Here is a 21871-nt window from a genome sequence, read left to right as displayed (position 1 = left end):
GATACTGTTGTAAAGCTCTGTTAAGCGTCAGGATCTGCGCTAAGTCCTCGTCAGAAGCGTTCTCTATGTCTGAGAACTGAGTTTTTGTCACTCATTGTCCTGTCTATACAGAACACTTCAGGATAAGTTTTCCTGTCTATTTGAGTAGCATTCATGAAGAATATGATGGATTTCATGTTTACATGTCATAAAGTTATCAGCTACACCTGAGAATGCGATACTGTTGTAAAGCGCTGTTTCCACGTTTCCAGCGTCTAAAGCGGCTCTTTCCCTCCTTAAAGCTGTCTGGTGTGTATCCAAAATCTGAGCATTCACATTAAGTGAGATTTCTACACAGAACACTTCAGGATAAGTTTTCCTGTCTATTTGAGTAGCATTCATGAAGAATATGATGGATTTCATGTTTACATGTAATAATTTATCAGCTGCACCTGAGAATGCGACACTGTTGTAACGCTCTGTTAAGCGTCAGGTATCCCTCTAAGTCCTCGTCAGAAGCGTTCTCTGTGTCTGAGAACTGAGTTTTTGTCACTCATTGTCCTGTCTATACAGAACACTTCAGGATAAGCTTTCCTGTGTATATTTGAGTAGCATTCATTGAAGAATATGATGGATTTCATGTTTACATGTCATAAAGTTATCAGCTACACCTGAGAATGCGATACTGTTGTAAAGCGCTGTTTCCACGTTTCCAGCGTCTAAAGCGGCTCTTTCCCTCCTTAACGCTGTCTGTGTGTATCCAAAATCTGAGCGTTCACATTAAGTGGGATCAGGACAATGAGTGACAAAAACTCAGTTTTCAGACACAGAGAAAGCTTCTGACGAGGACTTAGAGCAGATCCTGACGCTTAAAAGCGCTTTTCAACAGTATCGCATTCTAAGGTGTAGCTGATAACTTTATGACATGTAAACATGAAATCCATCATATTCTTCATGAATGCTACTCAAATAGACAGGAAAACTTATCCTGAAGTGTTCTGTGTAGAAATCCCACTAAATGTGAATGCTGAGATTTTGGAGAAACACAGACAGCTTTAACGAGGGAAAGAGCCGATTTAGACGCTGGAAACGTGGAAACAGCGCTTTACAACAGTATCGCATTCTCAGGTGTAGCTGATAACTTTATGACATGTAAACATGAAATCCATCATATTCTTCATGAATGCTACTCAAATAGACAGGAAAACCTATCCTGAAGTGTTCTGTACGGACAGGACAATGAGTGACAAAAACTCAGTTTTCAGACACAGAGAAAGCTTCTGACGAGGACTTAGAGCAGATCCTGACGCTTAAAAGCGCTTTTCAACAGTATCGCATTCTAAGGTGTAGCTGATAACTTTATGACATGTAAACATGAAATCCATCATATTCTTCATGAATGCTACTCAAATAGACAGGAAAACTTATCCTGAAGTGTTCTGTGTACAAATCCCACTAAATGTGAATGCTGAGATTTTGGAGAAACATAGACAGCTTTAACGAGGGAAAGAGCCGATTTAGACGCTGGAAACATGGAAACAGCGCTTTTCAACAGTATCGCATTCTAAAATGTAGCTGATAACTTTATGACATGTAAACATGAAATCCATCATATTCTTCATGAATGCTACTCAAATAGACAGGAAAACCTATCCTGAAGTGTTCTGTACGGACAGGACAATGAGTGACAAAAACTCAGTTTTCAGACACAGAGAAAGCTTCTGACGAGGACTTAGAGCAGATCCTGACGCTTAAAAGCGCTTTTCAACAGTATCGCATTCTAAGGTGTAGCTGATAACTTTATGACATGTAAACATGAAATCCATCATATTCTTCATGAATGCTACTCAAATAGACAGGAAAACTTATCCTGAAGTGTTCTGTGTAGAAATCCCACTAAATGTGAATGCTGAGATTTTGGAGAAACACAGACAGCTTTAACGAGGGAAAGAGCCGATTTAGACGCTGGAAACGCTGGAAACGTGGAAACAGCGCTTTACAACAGTATCGCATTCTCAGGTGTAGCTGATAACTTTATGACATGTAAACATGAAATCCATCATATTCTTCATGAATGCTACTCAAATAGACAGGAAAACCTATCCTGAAGTGTTCTGTATAGACAGGACAATGAGTGACAAAAACTCAGTTCTCAGACACAGAGAACGCTTCTGACGAGGACTTAGAGCAGATCCTGACGCTTAAAGCGCTTTTCAACTGTATCGCATTCTCAGGTGTAGCTGATAACTTTATGACATGTAAACATGAAATCCATCATATTCTTCATGAATGCTACTCAAATAGACAGGAAAACTTATCCTGAAGTGTTCTGTGTAGAAATCCCACTAAATGTGAATGCTGAGATTTTGGATACACACAGACAGCTTTGAGGAGGGAAAGAGCCGATTTAGACGCTGGAAACGTGGAAACAGCGCTTTACAACAGTATCGCATTCTCAGGTGTAGCTGATAACTTTATGACATGTAAACATGAAATCCATCATATTCTTCATGAATGCTACTCAAATAGACAGGAAAACTTATCCTGAAGTGTTCTGCACGGACAGGACAATGAGTGACAAAAACTCAGTTTTCAGACACAGAGAAAGCTTCTGACGAGGACTTAGAGCAGATCCTGACGCTTAAAACGCTTTTCATCAGTATCGCATTCTAAAGTGTAGCTGATAACTTTATGACATGTAAACATGAAATCCATCATATTCTTCATGAATGCTACTCAAATAGACAGGAAAACTTATCCTGAAGTGTTCTGTGTAGAAATCCCACTAAATGTAAATGCTGAGATTTTGGAGAAACACAGACAGCTTTAACGAGGGAAAGAGCCGATTTAGACGCTGGAAACATGGAAACAGCGCTTTTCAACAGTATCGCATTCTAAAATGTAGCTGATAACTTTATGACATGTAAACATGAAATATTCTTCATGAATGCTACTCAAATAGACAGGAAAACTTATCCTGAAGTGTTCTGTGTAGAAATCCCACTAAATGTGAATGCTGAGATTTTGGAGAAACACAGATAGTTTTAACGAGGGAAAGAGCCGATTTAGACGCTGGAAACGTGGAAACAGCGCTTTACAACAGTATCGCATTCTCAGGTGTAGCTGATAACTTTATGACATGTAAACATGAAATCCATCATATTCTTCATGAATGCTACTCAAAGAGACAGGAAAACCTATCCTGAAGTTTTCAGTATAGACAGGACAATGAGTGACAAAAACTCAGTTCTCAGACACAGAGAACGCTTCTGACGAGGACTTAGAGCAGATCCTGACGCTTAACAGTATCGCATTCTAAGATGTAGCTGATAACTTTATGACATGTAAACATGAAATCCATCATATTCTTCATGAATGCTACTCAAATAGACAGGAAAACTTATCCTGAAGTGTTCTGTGTAGAAATCCCACAGACAGCTTTAACGAGGGAAAGAGCCGATTTAGACGCTGGAAACGTGGAAACAGCGCTTTTCAACAGTATCGCATTCTAAGGTGTAGCTGATAACTTTATGACATGTAAACATGAAATCCATCATATTCTTCATGAATGCTACTCAAATAGACAGGAAAACTTGTCCAGCGTACTCACCCCTTAAGGAAGAGGAATTAGGCACTGGCTGGTACTCCTCATCATCAGTGGTGATGTTTTCATCCTCTGAGGAGGGTGTCCCATCATCTTCAAGAGAGGATGTGTCCTCATCTTGAGTAGAAGATGTCTCTTCTTCAAATCCAGAGGATTTCTCCCTATCTTTGATCTTTGAACGCATCACATAGTCAAGTGCTTGAAGCAGTGAATACGACCTTCTTGCCACCTTGCCAGAGAAAAAATGATCTGGAAGCTGATAGGCTTACTTACAGCCTTAGTATTGGCTGCACCTGAATAAACTCCAGGACAGATTTACAAACAATGCTGAGTTGCTTTTTGTTTACCCTGCAGCTGCATCTTTGAGCTCTGCAAGATGCCCTTTGATTTTTTTTTATTGTTGCCTGAGTCAAACCATTATCTGCTATCCTAAAGGTCACACCTATGTCAAAATTGTGTCATTCATTCGCTCCATTGGAGTGCAGTATGACATCATAGACCCATATTGGAAACTTAGAATATTAGATGAAATTTCTCCCTTGGCCAAAAATGGAGAAATGACTGAATCTGGTAGAAAACATTAAAAACTACAATTTTTAAGTGTTGAGTTTAGAATGAAAGCAATTTTAACTAAATTGTATGATTTAATAACAAGGAATTAAAAAAGGTAGTTTTCATGGGTTTCAATTGGCCAGAAGTGGCCATGATGAAGACAAGTTGTATTGCATTATGTTGAACAGTATTGCATTCTCAGGTGTAACTGATAACTTTATGACATGTAAACATGAAATCCATCATATTCTTCATGAATGCTACTCAAATAGACAGGAAAACCTATCCTGAAGTGCTCTTTATAGACAGGACAACTAGTGAGAAAAACTCAGTTCTCAGACACAGGACCCTTAACCCTTAACGAGGGAAAGAGCCGATCCTGACGCTTAAAAAGCGCTATTGAACATTATTGCATTCTCAAGTGTATTTTCACGTTTCCAGCTACATAAGTTATGTCATAAAGTTATCAGTTACACCTGAGAATGCAATACTGTTCAACAGCGCTGTTTTAACGTTTCCAGCGCATAGATCGACTCTTTCCCTCGTTAAAGCTGTCTTTGTGTCTCCAAAATCTGAGCATTCACATTTAGTGGGATTTCTACACAGAACACTTCAGGATCACTTTTCCTGTCTATTTGAGTAGCATTCATGAAGAATATGATGGGTTTCATGTTTACATGTCATAAAGTTATCAGCTACACCTTAGAATGCGATACTGTTGAAAAGCGCTGTTTCCACGTTTCCAGCGTCTAAATCAGCTCTTTCCCTCGTTAAAGCTGTCTGTGTGTATCCAAAATCTGAGCATTCACATTTAGTGGGATTTCTACACAGAACACTTCAGGATAAGTTTTCCTGTCTATTTGAGTAACATTCATGAAGAATATGATGGATTTCGTGTTTTCATGTCATAAAGTTATCAGTTACACCTGAGAATGCGATACTGTTGAACAGCGCTGTTTTAGCGTTTCCAGCGTCTAAATCGCTTCTTTCCCTCGTTAAAGCTGTCTGTGTGTGTCCAAAATCTGAGCATTCACATTTAGTGGGATTTCTACACAGAAGTCTCCAGGATCAGTTTTCCTGTCTATTTGAGTAGCATTCATCAAGAATATGATGGATTTCATGTTTACATGTCATAAAGTTATCAGTTACACCTGAGAATGCAATACTGTTCAACAGCGCTGTTTTAGCGTTTCCAGTGTCTAGATCGACTCTTTCCCCCATTAAAGCTGTCTTTGTGTCTCCAAAATCTCAGCATTCACATTTAGTGGGATTTCTACACAGAAAACTTCAGAATCAGTTTTCCTATCTATATGAGTGGCATTCATGAAGAATATGATGGATTCCATGTTTGCATGTCATAAAGTTATCAGTTACACCTGAGAATGCAAGAATTCAACAGCGCTGTCTTAATGTTTCCAGAGCCTAAATCGGCTCTTTCCCTCGTTAAAGCTGTCTGTGTGTGTCCAAAATCTCAGCATTCACATTTAGTGGGATTTCTACACAGAACACTCCAGGATCAGTTTTCCTGTCTATATGAGTGGCATTCATGAAGAATATGATGGATTTCGTGTTTTCATGTCATAAAGTTATCAGTTACACCTGAGAATGCAAGAATTCAACAGCGCTGTCTTAATGTTTCCAGAGCCTAAATCGGCTCTTTCCCTCGTTAAAGCTGTCTGTGTCTCTACGAAATCAAAGCATTCACATTTAGTGGGATTTTTACACATAACACTCCAGGATCAGCTTTCCTGTCTATTTGAGTAGCATTCATGAAGAATATGATGGATTTCATGTTTACATGTCATAAAGTTATCAGTTACACCTGAGAATGCAATACTGTTCAACAGCGCTGTTTTAACGTTTCCAGCGCCTAGATCGCCTCTTTCCCTCGTTAAAGCTGTCTGTGTGTGTCCAAAATCTCAGCATTCACATTTAGTGGGATTTCTACACAGAAAACTTCAGAATCAGTTTTCCTATCTATATGAGTGGCATTCATGAAGAATATGATGGATTCCATGTTTGCATGTCATAAAGTTATCAGTTACACCTGAGAATGCAAGAATTCAACAGCGCTGTCTTAATGTTTCCAGAGCCTAAATCGGCTCTTTCCCTCGTCAAAGCTGTCTGTGTGTGTCCAAAATCTCAGCATTCACATTTAGTGGGATTTCTACACAGAACACTCCAGGATCAGTTTTCCTGTCTATATGAGTGGCATTCATGAAGAATATGATGGATTCCATGTTTACATGTCATAAAGTTATCAGTTACACCTGAGAATGCAAGAATTCAACAGCACTGTCTTAAGGTTTCCAGCGCCTAGATCGGCTCTTTCTCTCGTTAAAGCTGTCTGTGTCTCTACGAAATCAAAGCATTCACATTTAGTGGGATTTTTACACATAACACTCCAGGATCAGCTTTCCTGTCTATTTGAGTAGCATTCATGAAGAATATGATGGATTTCATGTTTACATGTCATAAAGTTATCAGTTACACCTGAGAATGCAATACTGTTCAACAGCGCTGTTTTAACGTTTCCAGCGCCTAGATCGCCTCTTTCCCTCGTTAAAGCTGTCTGTGTGTGTCCAAAATCTCAGCATTCACATTTAGTGGGATTTCTACACATAACACTCCAGGATCAGATTTCCTGTCTATTTGAGGAGCATTCATGAAGAATATGATGGATTTCATGTTTACATGTCATAAAGTTATCAGCTACACCTTAGAATGCGATACTGTTGTAAAGCGCTGTTAAGCGTCAGGATCTGCTCTAAGTCCTCGTCAGAAGCTTTCTCTGTGTCTGAGAACTGAGTTTTTGTCACTCATTGTCCTGTCTATACAGAACACTTCAGGATAGGTTTTCCTGTCTATTTGAGTAGCATTCATGAAGAATGTGATGGATTTCATGTTTACATGTCATAAAGTTATCAGTTACACCTGAGAATGCAATACTGTTCAACAGCGCTGTTTTTTTGTTGAGTTCGTCTCCTGAACTCGCGTGTTGGTTTGATGAAGGAAACAGGACACTCTTTCAAAGTTCAAATCCCCGTATTTATTAAAGCTAACAGCAATAAAGCATTAGAAAAAGGAGATCGTTACAGAGCTCTGGGCCAAACTTTCTCTCCCTTACCACAACATGCAGTTGCGCCAGTTCATGAAGTCTGACTACCTACCACTCCCTGACCCAGTCTTTTCATAGTCTTACACAGAAAAAAATAATACAATGTGGGTTGATTCTCTTATCAGTCCATGCCGCTGTCTCCTTGCTTTGCTCCTCCACGTGTTCTCTGTTTTGTTTCACCTCGTGTTATCTGAGACTCCTACCCTCGTGCTGGTGGCTCTGTGAGAGATTCACACAAAGAGAGACAATACCCTACTCTATTCCTTGTTTTCTGTCTTACTTTTCCGGGATGTCTGCCATATAAGGAGTTGTGGCCTTCAAACAATATCATAAGTTCAGTCTGTCTCTTCTTCTTGCACAGCAAATTTTATGAAAAAATCACTTAGTTATAAGCATATTATGATTACATCAACAATATACACATTGTTTTATTAAAGCAAACAGATTAATATAAAACCTTCTACACTAACGGCTGGTACCATTTAAGTTTTATTTTATTGCATCCCCTAACTTTGTAGCACTTTTTATTCACATGGAGAGGAATAATATTATTTTAAAAGATAGAAAGAAATAAGAAATGGAATATAAGAGCCGCCTGAATTTTTTTTAACTTCCTTTAAAAATATAGGAACCCTTTAAATTAAAAACTATTTTAAATAAAAAAACACGCAATAAATTAGGGAACTTATGTTTTATGATAATTTTTTCAATTTAATTTTCAACTTATAATTGAATAATATATTTATCATATATTTAGCTCTTAACTTTTTCTGTTAAATATTTTAAATTTTATTTATTTATTACATACAGATACCGTGAACATGTAAGATGAAAACTTATTTTAGTAACTATATTTCTGAACTTTTAAACACTTTTTTATAGCACTTATTACTTGATGTTATGTGCCATTTATTACATAAATTGCATGTTTCCTTTATATATTTTAATCATTACTAACCTTGTCTTGTTTTAGTGCTTATATGTTTTAATAGCGGTATCTCTATGTTCCATATTTATTTATCTTATTTTTTCTATTAATAATTCTATATATTAATTGATTTCTTTTACATATTCTATTAATTTTTTTCTTATTGGAGAAATTGTCATTTTAACATATTTTATCCCTCTTTATCCAACAGTTGGGAGAGTTAATGAAAGTCAGGAGAATTTTATAATAACTGAAACTCCCGCTGCCCCCCTGTACTATTATTCCTTTTCCCTGTATTTTTATTTATTTATTTATTAGTTTTTTTAATTCTTTTTATTCTTTTATTCTTTGATTTTTTTTATACATTTTTGTTTTTATTTATTTAGGGATATATCTTTTAACCATACATAAATGGTTTTAATAAAGAAAATCCCAAAGTGTTTTTTTAACATCTATGATAACCTTGTGCCAGAGCTGTTTTAACCCCAACCTAATCTATCTCCGCCTTGGGAGCAATGGTGTCCAGCCCCGTGTGTAATTCCCCCAACCAGGTCTGCCAGGGTAGCGCAGTAGGACGAGGTGTCCAGAAGCCCCTCGTTCACCCGTCCTAAAGACTCCTGTGCCAAGCTGTGTAGTAGGACCAGGCATCCAAGAGCCCCTCCACCACTCTAAACCTAAGGTCTTCGTCTATCTTCAATCTGGGCCTCGTCATCGCTGTTATTCCAACACCATTGCTCCCAGGGCCTTCATTTTTTTTTTTTACTTTATTCCTTCCAGGTTCCATTCTGTAACAATCTTACTTCAGTAAAAGCTGGTTCACATACAAATCTAACCTCAGTTGTGAGTATAGATATTCCATTGGATTATATAAGTTTAACATTCAGTAATAATGCATCATATATTTTACTACAACACTCTCTACAGCAGAAGGCCCGCAGCCTGTACAGTACTTTGCAGTATAAGGCCACAGACACCTGCACCAATGCACCCTCACTTTATTCCTTTACTAGCTTTTATGACTATGTTTCCTGTTTTTATTTCCTAATTAGGTTTCTCTTTTCTTTGATTTTAGTTTCTATTCTGTGAATTTTGGCACCAACCATTCAAAGTCAGTTCCTTGTATGTGTGAACATACTGAACTTGGCGCCCAGTAAAGTGCATTTTCTAGCTATTAAATAAATTAAAAAGAAAAAAAAAACTTTTGATAAAAGAGGGATAAATTGTCAAAGCAGTTTAGGTACATAGGCAGTACAGATGCTGCTGGGTCACATCTGTATTATCACTGAATCTCAGTCTGTCAGTTCCTAATTTGTAGGTTCTTGCATTCTGGGTCCATGTGATGGAGCTGACTGAGAAGAGACACTGTAACACTGTTGTCAGCTCATGTTACAACATGGTGACAGAAACAGTGAGAGGGCTGAGAGAGAAGTTCATACTCTGCCTCCTTCCTCGCGTCCACACAGTTGACCAGTCATGATGTTGTGGGTGTGAATGACAGTTTTTATAATCAGACAGGTGTAGAAACAGCCACACACAGGAACCTCTGAGGTTGAAAAGGTGAGTGTGTGTGTGTGTGTGTGTGTGTGTGTGTGTGTGTGTGGGGTGGGGTGGGGGGGTATCTACCCTGTTACCTCAACCTTGCTAAGAAGGCCTCAGGATCAGGGTAAAATGACCTCCCACTCTTAATCATCACCACAGCTTGCCCACACAGGTAATTGATATTTAAGTGACATTAATGTCTGTAGATGTGAGATAAACCAGATGTCTCAACAACAATTTCCTCACTTTAAAACAGATCAACTACTGAAATCAACCAAATTCATGAGTCAGTTACTGAAAAGCTGTGTGTGTTGCAGGGAAGCGTGGCTTGTGGTCTGACGTGAACACTGACGACAGCAGCATGCTTGCAGTCAGGAAAACACCTTCTTTTGCATCTGCAGCTTCCGCAGCTCTGAGCACATGAGCTCACTGAATCAAACACAGTCTGAGGACCTGGGGAGAACCCGGAGAACTGACCAGTCCTCAGGGAGCCAACACATAGTCTGAGGACCTGTGAGAGGACAGGCACAGGAGGTAAGGGCTCATTGAGGTTCATTTAGAGCTTTTACAGACTGATGATCACAGTACTGAATGTCACATACCACCCTCCTAAGATGTGATGCTGGTTCCTCTATAGCTCAGTTTGTTCTTCTTTTTTCTGGTTCTGTTCACAGTGACTGAAATAAAAATAAAAAAAGAATAAATAACTGACAATTTGAAGTATTGTGAAGGATTTTCTGTCCACTGGGCAGTAGAATTTTTGATTTCATTTTTGATTGTGTATGTAATTGCTGTCTCTGTGTGACTAATAAAACACACACACTTTAAAGACAGTTAGTTAATACTCTTTATTAAACCACTCAACACTTAACACAGCCAAGCAGTATACTGTAAACAGGGGGTGGAGCAGCACATTACCTGGGGGTACCAGGATTTACTCGACAAAGATTCTGGGGTGCAGCAGTCTTAATACGTCTGTGATTTTGTGGTCAGTTTGATACACGATTTTTGATGCTACAAAACCCATGAGCCTCAGGGGCTGTTGCTGTGGAGAAGGGGCCAAAATTAAAATTCTTCATTGTTACAGCTTTTTAAAACTGATACTACTACTACTACTCAGTTTTCTTTACTTTGGACCAATGTGTCAGACAGAATCAGCTGTTTACAAAAATCACCAATGAACATGCTCCACCATCTTCTGGTAACTCAGCGAGGTATTACTTGTAATTAATGACTCAACATTGTTGATATTCAGGTCAGATCCCTGATGGATCTAGATCTTTAGACACAACCATTATATTGCCCTCCATCATGGAGACACAGCTGAATGAGAGAAATGAATGACTGCAGCACCCTGAAGTCAGTTTGATCTTTACTTTACTGTATCCTTCCACTGAAAGGTGAAGTCCTGACATCATTCCTGTTAGGCTGCTGCTAGACCAGCCTCTGTGACTCAGTGCAAACTGGTAACAAGGATGTTGTTCATCAGTTCCTCTGAAAAACTAGTCTGGTGGTTTACCTCCTTGTTCCTCTGTGGAGGAGGAGCTCCACTGTTTCCAAAATTTTTGAAACATATCAGTGAGTTAGTTATGAGTAGTTCATTTTGACATGTATCATCCTGTTGCCCCAAATAGCACCAAATGTGGATTATTCCGTCACTGAAAATAGTCCACAACAAATGCTCCAAACTAAAAAAATCACCTGTTTGAGTAACATTTAATAGATAATACTGTGAGCAATGAGAAAATAGCTGCTCCAGGTGCATGGTTCAAAAAGGTTTTACTTAATCTCTTAATTACTCATGGGAGTGTTTTGGGTGTAACATACAATAAATTTTTACTTACTGTTGGAGCCAAATTCTAGTGGTCATTAGAGGAACTGCAGTTTTTGGCAATTCAGTGTTGGCATAATTATTCAGTCCTGGAGGTTGCTGCTTGGTCCTGAGGGTCAAAGAAGGGCTGTGTGAATCAACGCGCTGCTCACAGCTCTACAGTGAAGTAACAGATCCAAATCCAAACAGAGCACATCTTTTATGTTACATTATGAGAAGAGTGTACAGATCTTCAGTTCATTATGAAACTGTGGTGAATTTAGGTGATGGATGGGGAACACTGTGAAGGATTTACCAGGTAGTAAAAAGAAAGCTTCTCTACAGATCTTTATCAGCAAGGCAACATTATACAACACACAACATCTTACAAAGAAGCTCTGTCTAGTCTTAAGTCTTCAAGTTTTTTTTTTTTTTATCTGACATGTTTTTGCAGATTTACATGTTTAGTATGAGGTGGTGTGCTCAGAGCTGAGAGCCACAGAAAATGCTGAGACACGTCAGAGGTTTTGGTGATTTTAGGGGATTTACTGACACTAACTGACATCAAACACAGACTTATTCTTCAAAAGCTTAAAACAGTGATTAATTTATTGGTATTAAAACACACACAAGCTACAACTTGTGTGTTTACTATACTGTATGTAATTTTAATGTCTTGCTTCTTCCAACACTCTCTTCTGATGTCATATTGCAACTTTTTATCTGAAACCCCTGTCCATCGTCACAGCTTGCTGCTTGACTCATCCTAACTTTGTGACATTTAACCCACGTCTGTCTGAGGGCTTTAAAATATCAATATATAATAATTAAAAAAAAAGACCTTCCCTGTTCAGAAGTATGGAGAGAAATAGAGACTGACTTTTTGTCCCTCTGAGAGGAGGTGGCTGCTCACTTGTTGAATCATATGTTTACAATTACAGAGTTTCCTTATTTATTTACGATTTCCTGCTGCAGACAGTTCGTCTGTTACCGCAGTGTTTGCTTCACATCCTGCTCAGCGACATAGCTTACCTCTCTGTCTGTCACCTCCGGATCTGTTATAACTCTGACATGTAAGATTGTCTGTCGGAGCTTCTGCACATTCAACAGGATGAATCAACAAGTAGACCAAACAACTTTATAAAAACCTGCACCAAAACCAGATGGATGAAAGGGAAGTGAACAGATGAACATGCATTTAGGGGAACTATGCATGGAAATCATAACTCACTATTTCATGCAGAATATTATAAACTGTTGCATACTCTATTTATAAAACTACAAATGATTAGAATAGTGATATAATTGACTTTAAAAGGCTACTTCAGTCCCCTTTCATTTCGTAACTTTATCCAGTCTGTTATTTTATTAGTCAATTTATATCATAACCATAAATAATGGGACAGTTCCACAGGGTTGTAAGTTGTGAAATGGATTGGTAGCAAAGTGATGTGTATAGATGTGGGACAAAAAGGTAAACTCAAAACTTGCATTCAAAAGTTCTTGAGTCTTAAACAATTAATAAATAAATAAATACATTTTCCAAAGTTCAACTTATGGTTGATTATGAATATTTACTATTTAAGTTCATAGCAGACAAGAGTAGGAAAACAACAAAATTCCACATCTAGTTTATATTTGAAGGGAAAAGAAGTGAATCCAACCTCTGCAGCAATTAAAAATGAAAAAATGTAACTTTAAAAATGTCAATCCTCTGTTACTTTTTACTTAATCAACTTAAAATAATAGGAAACATTACATAGAAATTGTTGTGCGTCTGTCCCTGATGAACAGCCTCTTCCTGCAGATCACTTCAGGTTCTGAGATGTTTCAGTCTGTCCTGCTCATACAGCAGGATGAACAGCTACCCACAGGTTTTCAGCAATGGCCAGGTCGGGGTGGGGGGGTCTGTGGGGGCTGTTCCACAAGTTCAGCTCTGGTGGATGCTTTGGATCACTGCCCTGTTGTAGAAGCCGATATCTTTTCTCTTTCAGTCTCTTGACTGACTGCAGGAAGTCAGCATCAATAAATGTGCTGACATGTGGTAGAGTCCATTCTTCCCTCAATCTATGCAGTGCTTCCTGACCCTCTGGCTACCACACACCCCACACAGCAGATTATTTCCATCTCCATGCAACATGTTGGCAAAGGAGGCCTTACTAAGAATTGACTTAGTGCAGTTACTTTTGTACATATCACAGTTACAGTTTTTAAAGTTCATAACAAAGTGCATAACATTTGACGAGAGGCTCATTTGTGTCATGTAAAATAAATTAAAAAACTGTATTAGCATTACAGCGTTAGCATTTAAAAGTATGTTTTCTTCCCACCAGCCTCTGCTCTTTCTGTTTCTAACCAGATTGTGGAGCTCACTGTGGTTCAGACATCCGAACCACAGTCAGAGCAGCTGCTGAAGATACAGACTTCCACAGACATCGTCCACAGTAAGAACAACAACCTCGTGTTATGTTTGTTTCTACTCAAACACCATTTTGGAACTTTATTTGCTGAATTTTATTTAATTTTGAATTTAACAGTAAAAGTATTTGCCATGAGTAAAAGTAAATAGGCGCTTGATGCTTTGTTTTTTTCAGCTCCAGGTGAGCACTGCACATCCTCATGATGCCTCCTTCCTCCAACTTCAGTGCTGGAGGAGCTGAGCAGGGGATGGAGTGTATTGTCAACGACCAGATGGGACCCTTCACTGTCCTCTACATCCTCATCTTTATTGTCAGTCTGCCTGGAAACCTGCTTTCTGTGTGGGCCTTCATCCACAGTCCCAGAGCACAGGTAAGAATTTCTGCTGAGTGAAACTGGAGGGGGCTGGAGGTGAGATCAGAACACATCAGGTATGGTGTGAGATGAGATGAGATGAAATTAAAGCAGATGAAGAAATTTAAAAATATGTCAGATGAGACTGAACTGAAGTATGTGAGATGTCATGAGATGAGACAAGATGAGCTATGAGGGTCTCAGGTGAGAGGAATCAGTTCAAGAAGATCTTTCTTTTTAAAAACTATTGCATTGACGTGATATCACATGAGCTGAGATGACAAACATGAAGTGAGATGAGACAAGATAAGAGGAGGTGAGGAAACAGGATATTGTGTCAGATGAGACATCTGAGGAGTTGTGAAGAAGAAGGAATTATGTGAGATCAGATAAGATTGGTCACAATGAAATAAGATGTCATGACATTAGATGATGTCAGGTGAGTTGAAATGAGAGGTGGGAGAATTTATATCAAATTGAGCTTTTACTTGATCAGATTTGATGCAGTTTTATGTGACATGATATCGAATGAGACTTAATGTAACTATGCAACATGACCTGGGGTGAAATATATTAAGATCGCGAGAGATGTGATGAGAGAAAGTAAAGTGAGATGTAATGAAATAATTCTTAGATGAGGTGAGATTATGTCGCAGGCGAGAATTTAACTCAAGAACAGATTTTTTTTTTGGATTGTACAGTTAGGTGAGTGATAGGAGATAAAGTGAGATTAAGTGAGATGAGATCAATTAGATGTGATTAAAACACATCAAGGAACCTAAAAAGAGATGTTATGAGATAGAATAGAATTACAAGGTGAAATGGTGTATTATATTGCAAGATGAGGTGAGATGTCATGAGATGAAAAAATAACAGAAATAATTCAAATGAATAGAAGAGATGATTTCACGAAGAACGAGATGAAACGAGATGGGATGAGTCGAGTCAGGTCAGGATTTATGGAATTTATAGATAGGATTAGAGAGGATGGAATAAGGTGAGATAAAATGAGATGAAATGATGATGTGTTGACATGAGACGATCTAAAATGTGACCATTACATAAACAAACTTAGATGAAGTCACAAAGTTTAAGTGACACATGATAACAGGAAGAAAATGAAAAGACAAGGACGGTTAAGATCTAACCAGATGAGATGAGATAAATATTACATCATGTTAAGTGAAACAACTTTATTTAAAGAGCACCTTTCATAAAAGAAATATAGCTCAAAGTGTTTTACAGTAAAAATATCAAACAGTACAATAAAATAAGGGGCAAATAGAACAACAATGAAAATAGACAATAGAAAGACAGTAGATGGTAAAATATGTAAATTAAAATAAAAACAGAAACCAATAAGAATAGTAAAATGTGGGGAAATTAAATAAAAGCCAAGTTAAATAAATAGGTCTTCAGCTGTGGTTATGGAAGATAGCTCCACGATTAACTTGTCCTGCCCTGAGCTTAGCCTGCAATCAAGTAACTGTATAAGTGTAATACTGTAAGTATCTGTCTTCAGTTTTGCAAGCGTGGGACTGCAATCCACACACACAGCCATGTTTGTTGTCAGAACATGTAGCACATAGCTGAAATGTCTACAGGTGGTCTCTTACCTCTGATACAACATAGCCGGTGATTAAAACTGCTAAAAGCACTGAAGAAACAGTTCATTGTTAAAATTCAGCCTTATGGGGCGTCGTGTGGCGTAGTGGTCTAAGCAGGCGTCCCATGTGTAGAGGCTACAGTCCTCGCTGCAGTTGGCCCCAGCTCAAATCCCACATCAGACAGCCTTTCACTGCATGTCATTCCCACACTCTCTCTGCCTCCCCGTTTCCTGTTTCTCTCCACTATACTGTCCAATAAAGGCATAAAAAGCCCCAAAAAAATATACTGAAAAAAAAAAAAATTCAGCCTTATACTTATGCTGTTTGGTGATCAGCCACTGCGCAGACGTTAATTCAGCTTGTTTTACTGTGTATTTTAAGTCCATATGCGTAATATGACTAAAATCCTTCATTCTGTTAAAAGACGCAGTTAAAAACAACACAGGTTTAAAAGTAAATTGTTAAAATGTGTCTTAAATTGGAAAAAAAAACATCTGTTTTTTTAAGAGCATATCTGGCTAGGAACCACAATGCAGACACATGACCAGCAGGCTGCGTACAGTGCCTTGGTTTAAGATGTGATGTGGTGAAAGCGAGATGCTGTCAGGTACGATAAAAGGATTTCAGGTGAGAGGAGATGAAAGCTCAGATTCTCCACTTAAGATTATGTGAATTGAAATGAGATTAGACAAGATTAGGTCATATCACAGAGGAAGATGTGAAGTCATGTGAGATAAACTGATACATGTAACTGTGCAGCAGCAGAGCACCAGCGTCTACCTGGTCAACCTGCTAGTGGCCGACCTCCTGCTGCTGCTCGCTCTGCCCTTCAAGATTCTGAAGGACCTCGGGGCGGCGCCGTGGAGCTTCATGGTGTTTCACTGCCAGGCCAGCGCTGTCACCATCTACATCAGCCTCTATGCATCCATCGCTTTCCTCGCACTCATCATTACTGACCGCTACCTGCAGGTACATTGGGGCTGCCTCACCTTTCTCTGTAAACTCACGACAAAGGTGAAATATACCACTGTCCTATTTTTCAGTGGTGTAACACTCATCGATTCATTTTTCAAACTGTCTGTCTCAGCTGGTATATTTCAGCTACTGTCCTCCTACTTCCTCTCCATCAGGTGATAGCATAGACAAATTAATTGCTGTTATAACAATACCTGGAATCATTACCTGAGAACATTTCCTGCTGAGCCACATATGGAGAGAATGGGTAATACAATTATTTGGTACACATTAACAATTGAATGCAACCCAATACAACAGCCCTGCAATAAATCCAACCTTTCTGAGATGAGTTGAATCAAATTACCAGGTTCTATTAGCTGGAAACATTTCAATCATTAGGAATCTTTTTCTGGACACAGTGAATGTTAACCCTAGTGTCATTGTCAGAACATGTGGATGTGAGTCAGTGTTAAGCTGTTTCTGGGGAAGGTGGTCTTGGTTGCTGATGGGTCTCCTCTCCTGCAGGACTGCCACACGATGCGCTTTCTGCGGTTGCAGGAGGTCGGCTTCGCCCGGCTGCTGTCTCTGGTCATCTGGCTGCTCCTGCTGCTCATCATGGTGCCCAACATGGCTCTGCCCATACAGCAGGTCCAGGTACAGTAACTCCTCTGTACTTGAAAAGTGTTGACTGGACGCTCCAGTTGCATTCTGTTTGTGTTTCAGACATGCATTATTAATAAATATCAACATATATGAACTGTAAAACATCCCTCGGTTGTTCTGTTCTCAGGTGCAGCAGTATCTCAGCTGTTCATCCCTGAAGAAAGACATCAGCCTTCACTGGCACGCCCTCACTGTCTTTCTCTGCACAGCTTTGTTCCTCAACGCCTCCGCTGCCGTGCTACTCTCCAGCGGATTGGCTCTCAAAAGACTCCTGGGCAGTCGCAGCAACACCAAACTCTGGGTCGACTCAAGGCACGTGGCAAGGAGCGTGACAGCCGTGGCGCTGGCCTACATACTCAGCTTTGTTCCATACCACGTCGTACGGACACCATACACGCTTGCCCAGACCGAAGTCATCAAAGACTGCCAGATCAAGCGGCAGCTTTTTCTGGGGAAGGAGTCAACGCTGCTGCTGAGCGTGCTGCACCTCTGCTTTGACCCCCTGCTCTTCTTCTACCTCTACACACCTTTCAGACACACAGTCAGGAAGATGTTCTCCTGCAGCAGAGAACAGACAGGCAGCGATGCAGAGGAGCAGGCTGCAGAGGAAATGATACAACATACAACTTCTGTACAGCAAGAGCTTGCGGTCGAACCACAGATGCCAACAACTACTTCAAATAATGAATGTTGAAGTACTGAGTGTAAAACAACTTGAAGCAAGACTCCAGTGCATGTTTAGCCAGTGCATGTTTAGCCTAGCTTAGCAGCAGGACTAAAAATTCAGAAAGTGATAGCCTAAAACACACCTTTCAATTCCTCCAAGAGTCCAAAACTCCACTCCACACCCTGAACTCCAAGCTGCCAATGCCAAGACTCCTGGACTCAGTAAGTAAGAAACCTGAGATAAACTTGAAATCAATTTGACTTTTATTTTTAATCCACTGTTTATTCAGTATTTAATTGTATGTATAATCCTGGTTGTAAATGTGATGGGTTGGTGTTAGTTTTGGAGAGTCTTGTTAATATAGGGACTAAATTGAGTCAGTATCAAAATCTAAAGTGAACAATATCTTCTGATGCTGTTAAAGGGTCTTTATAAGCTGGAGGAACACATACAATATAATGCTGTTTGACAATCTATAAGTCATAATAATACTTGAATGTATGTATGTCAGTGAATCTTAAATTTTGAGGTAATAAACAAACAAAACTAACAAAGTGTAGATTTTAGCCTGTCATTCTGTGGTTGAACCAGCAGAGAGCAGCAGTGACCACTGTTCATCACTCTGTTCTCCATCATTCATCTCCATTCGGTCTTTGTACACTCACATTATAATAGACTTATCATGAACATGTAAGACAGTGTTCGATTTGTTGGAAAGTGTGTGTATATACAGGATTGTGCAAAACATGTTATTTTACCAAATGCTATGGGGGGGTACGTTGCAGTTTACAAATAATAGTCATAGTAGTCAGTCATTGTAGTTATTACAAACAACTGTCCTTGCATTATTAATGAAAAGGATGTTAATAATAACTAGAAAATTCCAGGGAAATTTTGAGTGCCAGGGGGGTACTGCCGGGATGAGTACATGATTTATTTCTAGTGTTCAAAAGTCACCCTGATCATATTCTGGTTTTGAGAAATGTCTTGATATAAAAGACTCTGATATAAAACAATGTCACATCCCCAAATATGTCATATTCTGTGTTGTTTTATTTAATAAAACAAGAGGCAACATGTCTTCAAACTGGCACTTAAAGGGTTAAAATCCTGAAAACTAATAACATTTGGTAGGTTTGAGCAGAACTGAAGTGGTTTACGAGATGTATGCAAAAAAAAGCAGAAAAAAAATATTGATATATGATGATTTTATAGCATTTTCTTTGCGTGTCCTTTTTTGGACGCGAGGAACCCCAGAGGGTACAAAATGTGTTACCAGTGTATAATAGACCTGTAACAGTAACTGACATTAGATTTTAAAAATATGTCAAAAAAGACACTTTCTTGCAGAAATCCATACCTTCAGCTGTAACACAGCCAAAATGATCAGCAAATCAAAAAAGAAAAGTGAAGAAAATGTCCAAAAAAGGATAGAGGGACCCCTGAGGATTAATAAATCTCCTGAACTGCTATTTAAATTACCACTATTATGTTTTTTTCTGTGCTAAATTTAACATTACTGGGGAGGAGAGCAACGCGACTAGAAGTGACAGCGAGAGAGGGCTAGTAGCTTCTCCTCTCCTCTGTCTCAGCGGAGACTGTCACAACTTCATTCACTCTTTTAACAAAACAAAAAAAAAAGCAATGAAGGAAGCAGTAAATGGACTTACATATTTAAGACCTAACTAAATGTAATTTAAGACCTAACATGCGGCTAATGTAAAGCTAGCGGAGCTTGGAGAGTTGGTTATCTGGTTGCTAGGCGCACGCACGCACGCACACAGGTCAGGAGCTGCTGTTGCCATGGCAATGTGAAAATCTGCCCAGAATTTGGCTTCTACATGGCTTCAAACAATTGCAAATTATGAGAAAACCGTTACTTCTTTTCAAAAACCGAAAACACCGTGACAGCAGTGAAGCCAGAAGTTTCTTACAGTCTCTCTTCAGATATTCCTTAAAATGAGTGAGTAAGCTCAGTGCGAAGACAGAGTGAGATTCTTTTGAAAAAAAAAAGACGATTACATTAGGTGTCAATGAGAGTGAGACAGGTATTGCTGCCGGACTCGGCACCCCCGTTTAAATTTTGTGCAGACCCTGCCTGTCAAAGTTACATTTTATGAATCCCAACAACTATGTCTACATTTTGAGAAAAAATTATTTGTCTCCTTTTTACAGTTTGGCCGTGAGCTCGAGTTAAAAATAAAAATAAAGGTTATTTTTTACTGCTTAACACTCCAGCCAACTGACGCTGTCACTCTAACTTTGAAGAAAAAGTGATTTCCACTTCCACTTATAGACAAAGGTATTATTCATTATCATGAAGTTATTGTTAATGTTCTCAATCCAATCAGCTGAGGGTTTTAGAGCTTTAAATGTCCTTCCTGTCTGTAGCAACTAAAATATTAAATAAGGATTTGACACCGGAATCAAAGTAATTTGGATTTCTGAAGCAGTGATGATGCCAGGCCCCCACCTTCTGACTGTGAGATAACACCTGAAATGATCAACAACAGATTATAGTGATGGTAAATTATGTCCCGTGGTGACTGAATACTAATTACAGTTTGACAAAGCATTTTTGGTTGGAGACAAAAGAAACTGATAATCAGATAATCAGACTGTGTTATTTCAAACTGGTCTATTGGATTACACTCTAAAACCCACAGAAAATATATGAAATACATGGATACATTCAATGAGCTGCTGTCAGGAAATATAGTATATAGTGCACTTGTACCATTCAAATCCAAGCTGTAAACAGTATACAGACAAACACAGAAAATCTGAAATAATCTTGTAAATTAAGGGGAGCCAAAAAAAGGATCTCCAACTCAGAGGAGATTTCAGTCTCTAACCAGAGAGGATTTAAAGATTATGCACTCTCTTCTCTGCCACGCTCCTCCCAGCCAGAATATTTAAATAAATATGCAGTGTGGGGAGTTGGGGTGAGATGGGGGCAAACAGCTGTGCGGAGTCTTGGCAAAGTAGTATGTGATGACATGTGAGCCCCACACCCACCCCCAAAACAATGAGCTGGAAGATCACAGAGGTCTTCAGACTTACCAATTTGAACCTCTGGCCACATGTGTACCTCCTGGACCTGAGGCCTCGAGATGTCCAACAGTGGACATGAGACGTAAGGGTACAGAGCTACAGAGGTGATGATCTCCCTCAGCCCAGGTGATGATGGAGTAATCAGTCACTTGTGTCCCTTTTTTAATTCAGCTTCCTTCCACAAATATTTTGGCGCGATCCACCACGCTGACTGTCAGACAGTGTTCAGCTTTTCAGACTTGCAGCTGTTGCCACAGTTGCAAGGGTCAATGCATTAAATAAACCTCAGAGTCTCTGCTATTTTGTCCCTGTTGAGGAAGGGCTACTGAGTTCTGCTTAACTGCCTATTTGAAGGAGATGCATACAAGCTAGTTTTATATCAGCAGGAGCGGTTCACTACGCGCAATGTTTCTAATCCTGGAAAAATAACCTGTGGTGACTTTTTGGCAAACAAAGGGAATGTGTTTTTGTTCGTGCTCAGCCCCAGACATCAAACACTTTCTGGTGTAAAGCTTTAAGGTCATTTCTGTACTTTGTCACCTTGTGTTTTCACATGTGATCATGTCACACTCACTGACCAATCAACATGCTACATTTAGCAACAAGCTAAGGAAAGGTGGG

The 21871-nt window shown here is 39.1% G+C and overlaps 1 protein-coding gene across 3 annotated transcripts; it reads left to right on the top strand.

Annotated features, from left to right (window-relative positions):
• The first annotated feature begins 10132 nt into the window (after positions 1-10132).
• Positions 10133-19940, top strand: gpr171 (G protein-coupled receptor 171). Of its 3 annotated transcripts, none has more exons than XM_056374504.1 (6): positions 10133-10254; positions 13890-13974; positions 14176-14320; positions 16669-16878; positions 17392-17520; positions 17657-19940. In XM_056374504.1, the coding sequence occupies exons 3-6, from the start codon at positions 14198-14200 to the stop codon at positions 18221-18223; spliced, it is 1029 nt and encodes a 342-aa protein (XP_056230479.1). In that variant the 5' UTR covers positions 10133-10254; positions 13890-13974; positions 14176-14197; the 3' UTR covers positions 18224-19940. The 3 variants fall into 3 exon arrangements, with proteins under 3 accessions (XP_056230479.1, XP_056230477.1, XP_056230478.1); XM_056374502.1 differs by having other exon boundaries at positions 14125-14320; XM_056374503.1 differs by lacking the exon at positions 10133-10254 and having other exon boundaries at positions 13757-13974; positions 14125-14320.
• The last annotated feature ends 1931 nt before the right edge of the window (positions 19941-21871 follow it).

Source organism: Seriola aureovittata, chromosome 4, assembly GCF_021018895.1.
Source record: "Seriola aureovittata isolate HTS-2021-v1 ecotype China chromosome 4, ASM2101889v1, whole genome shotgun sequence".
Classification (NCBI taxonomy): Eukaryota; Metazoa; Chordata; class Actinopteri; order Carangiformes; family Carangidae; genus Seriola; species Seriola aureovittata.
This window is presented reverse-complemented; position numbering and strand designations above follow the sequence as displayed.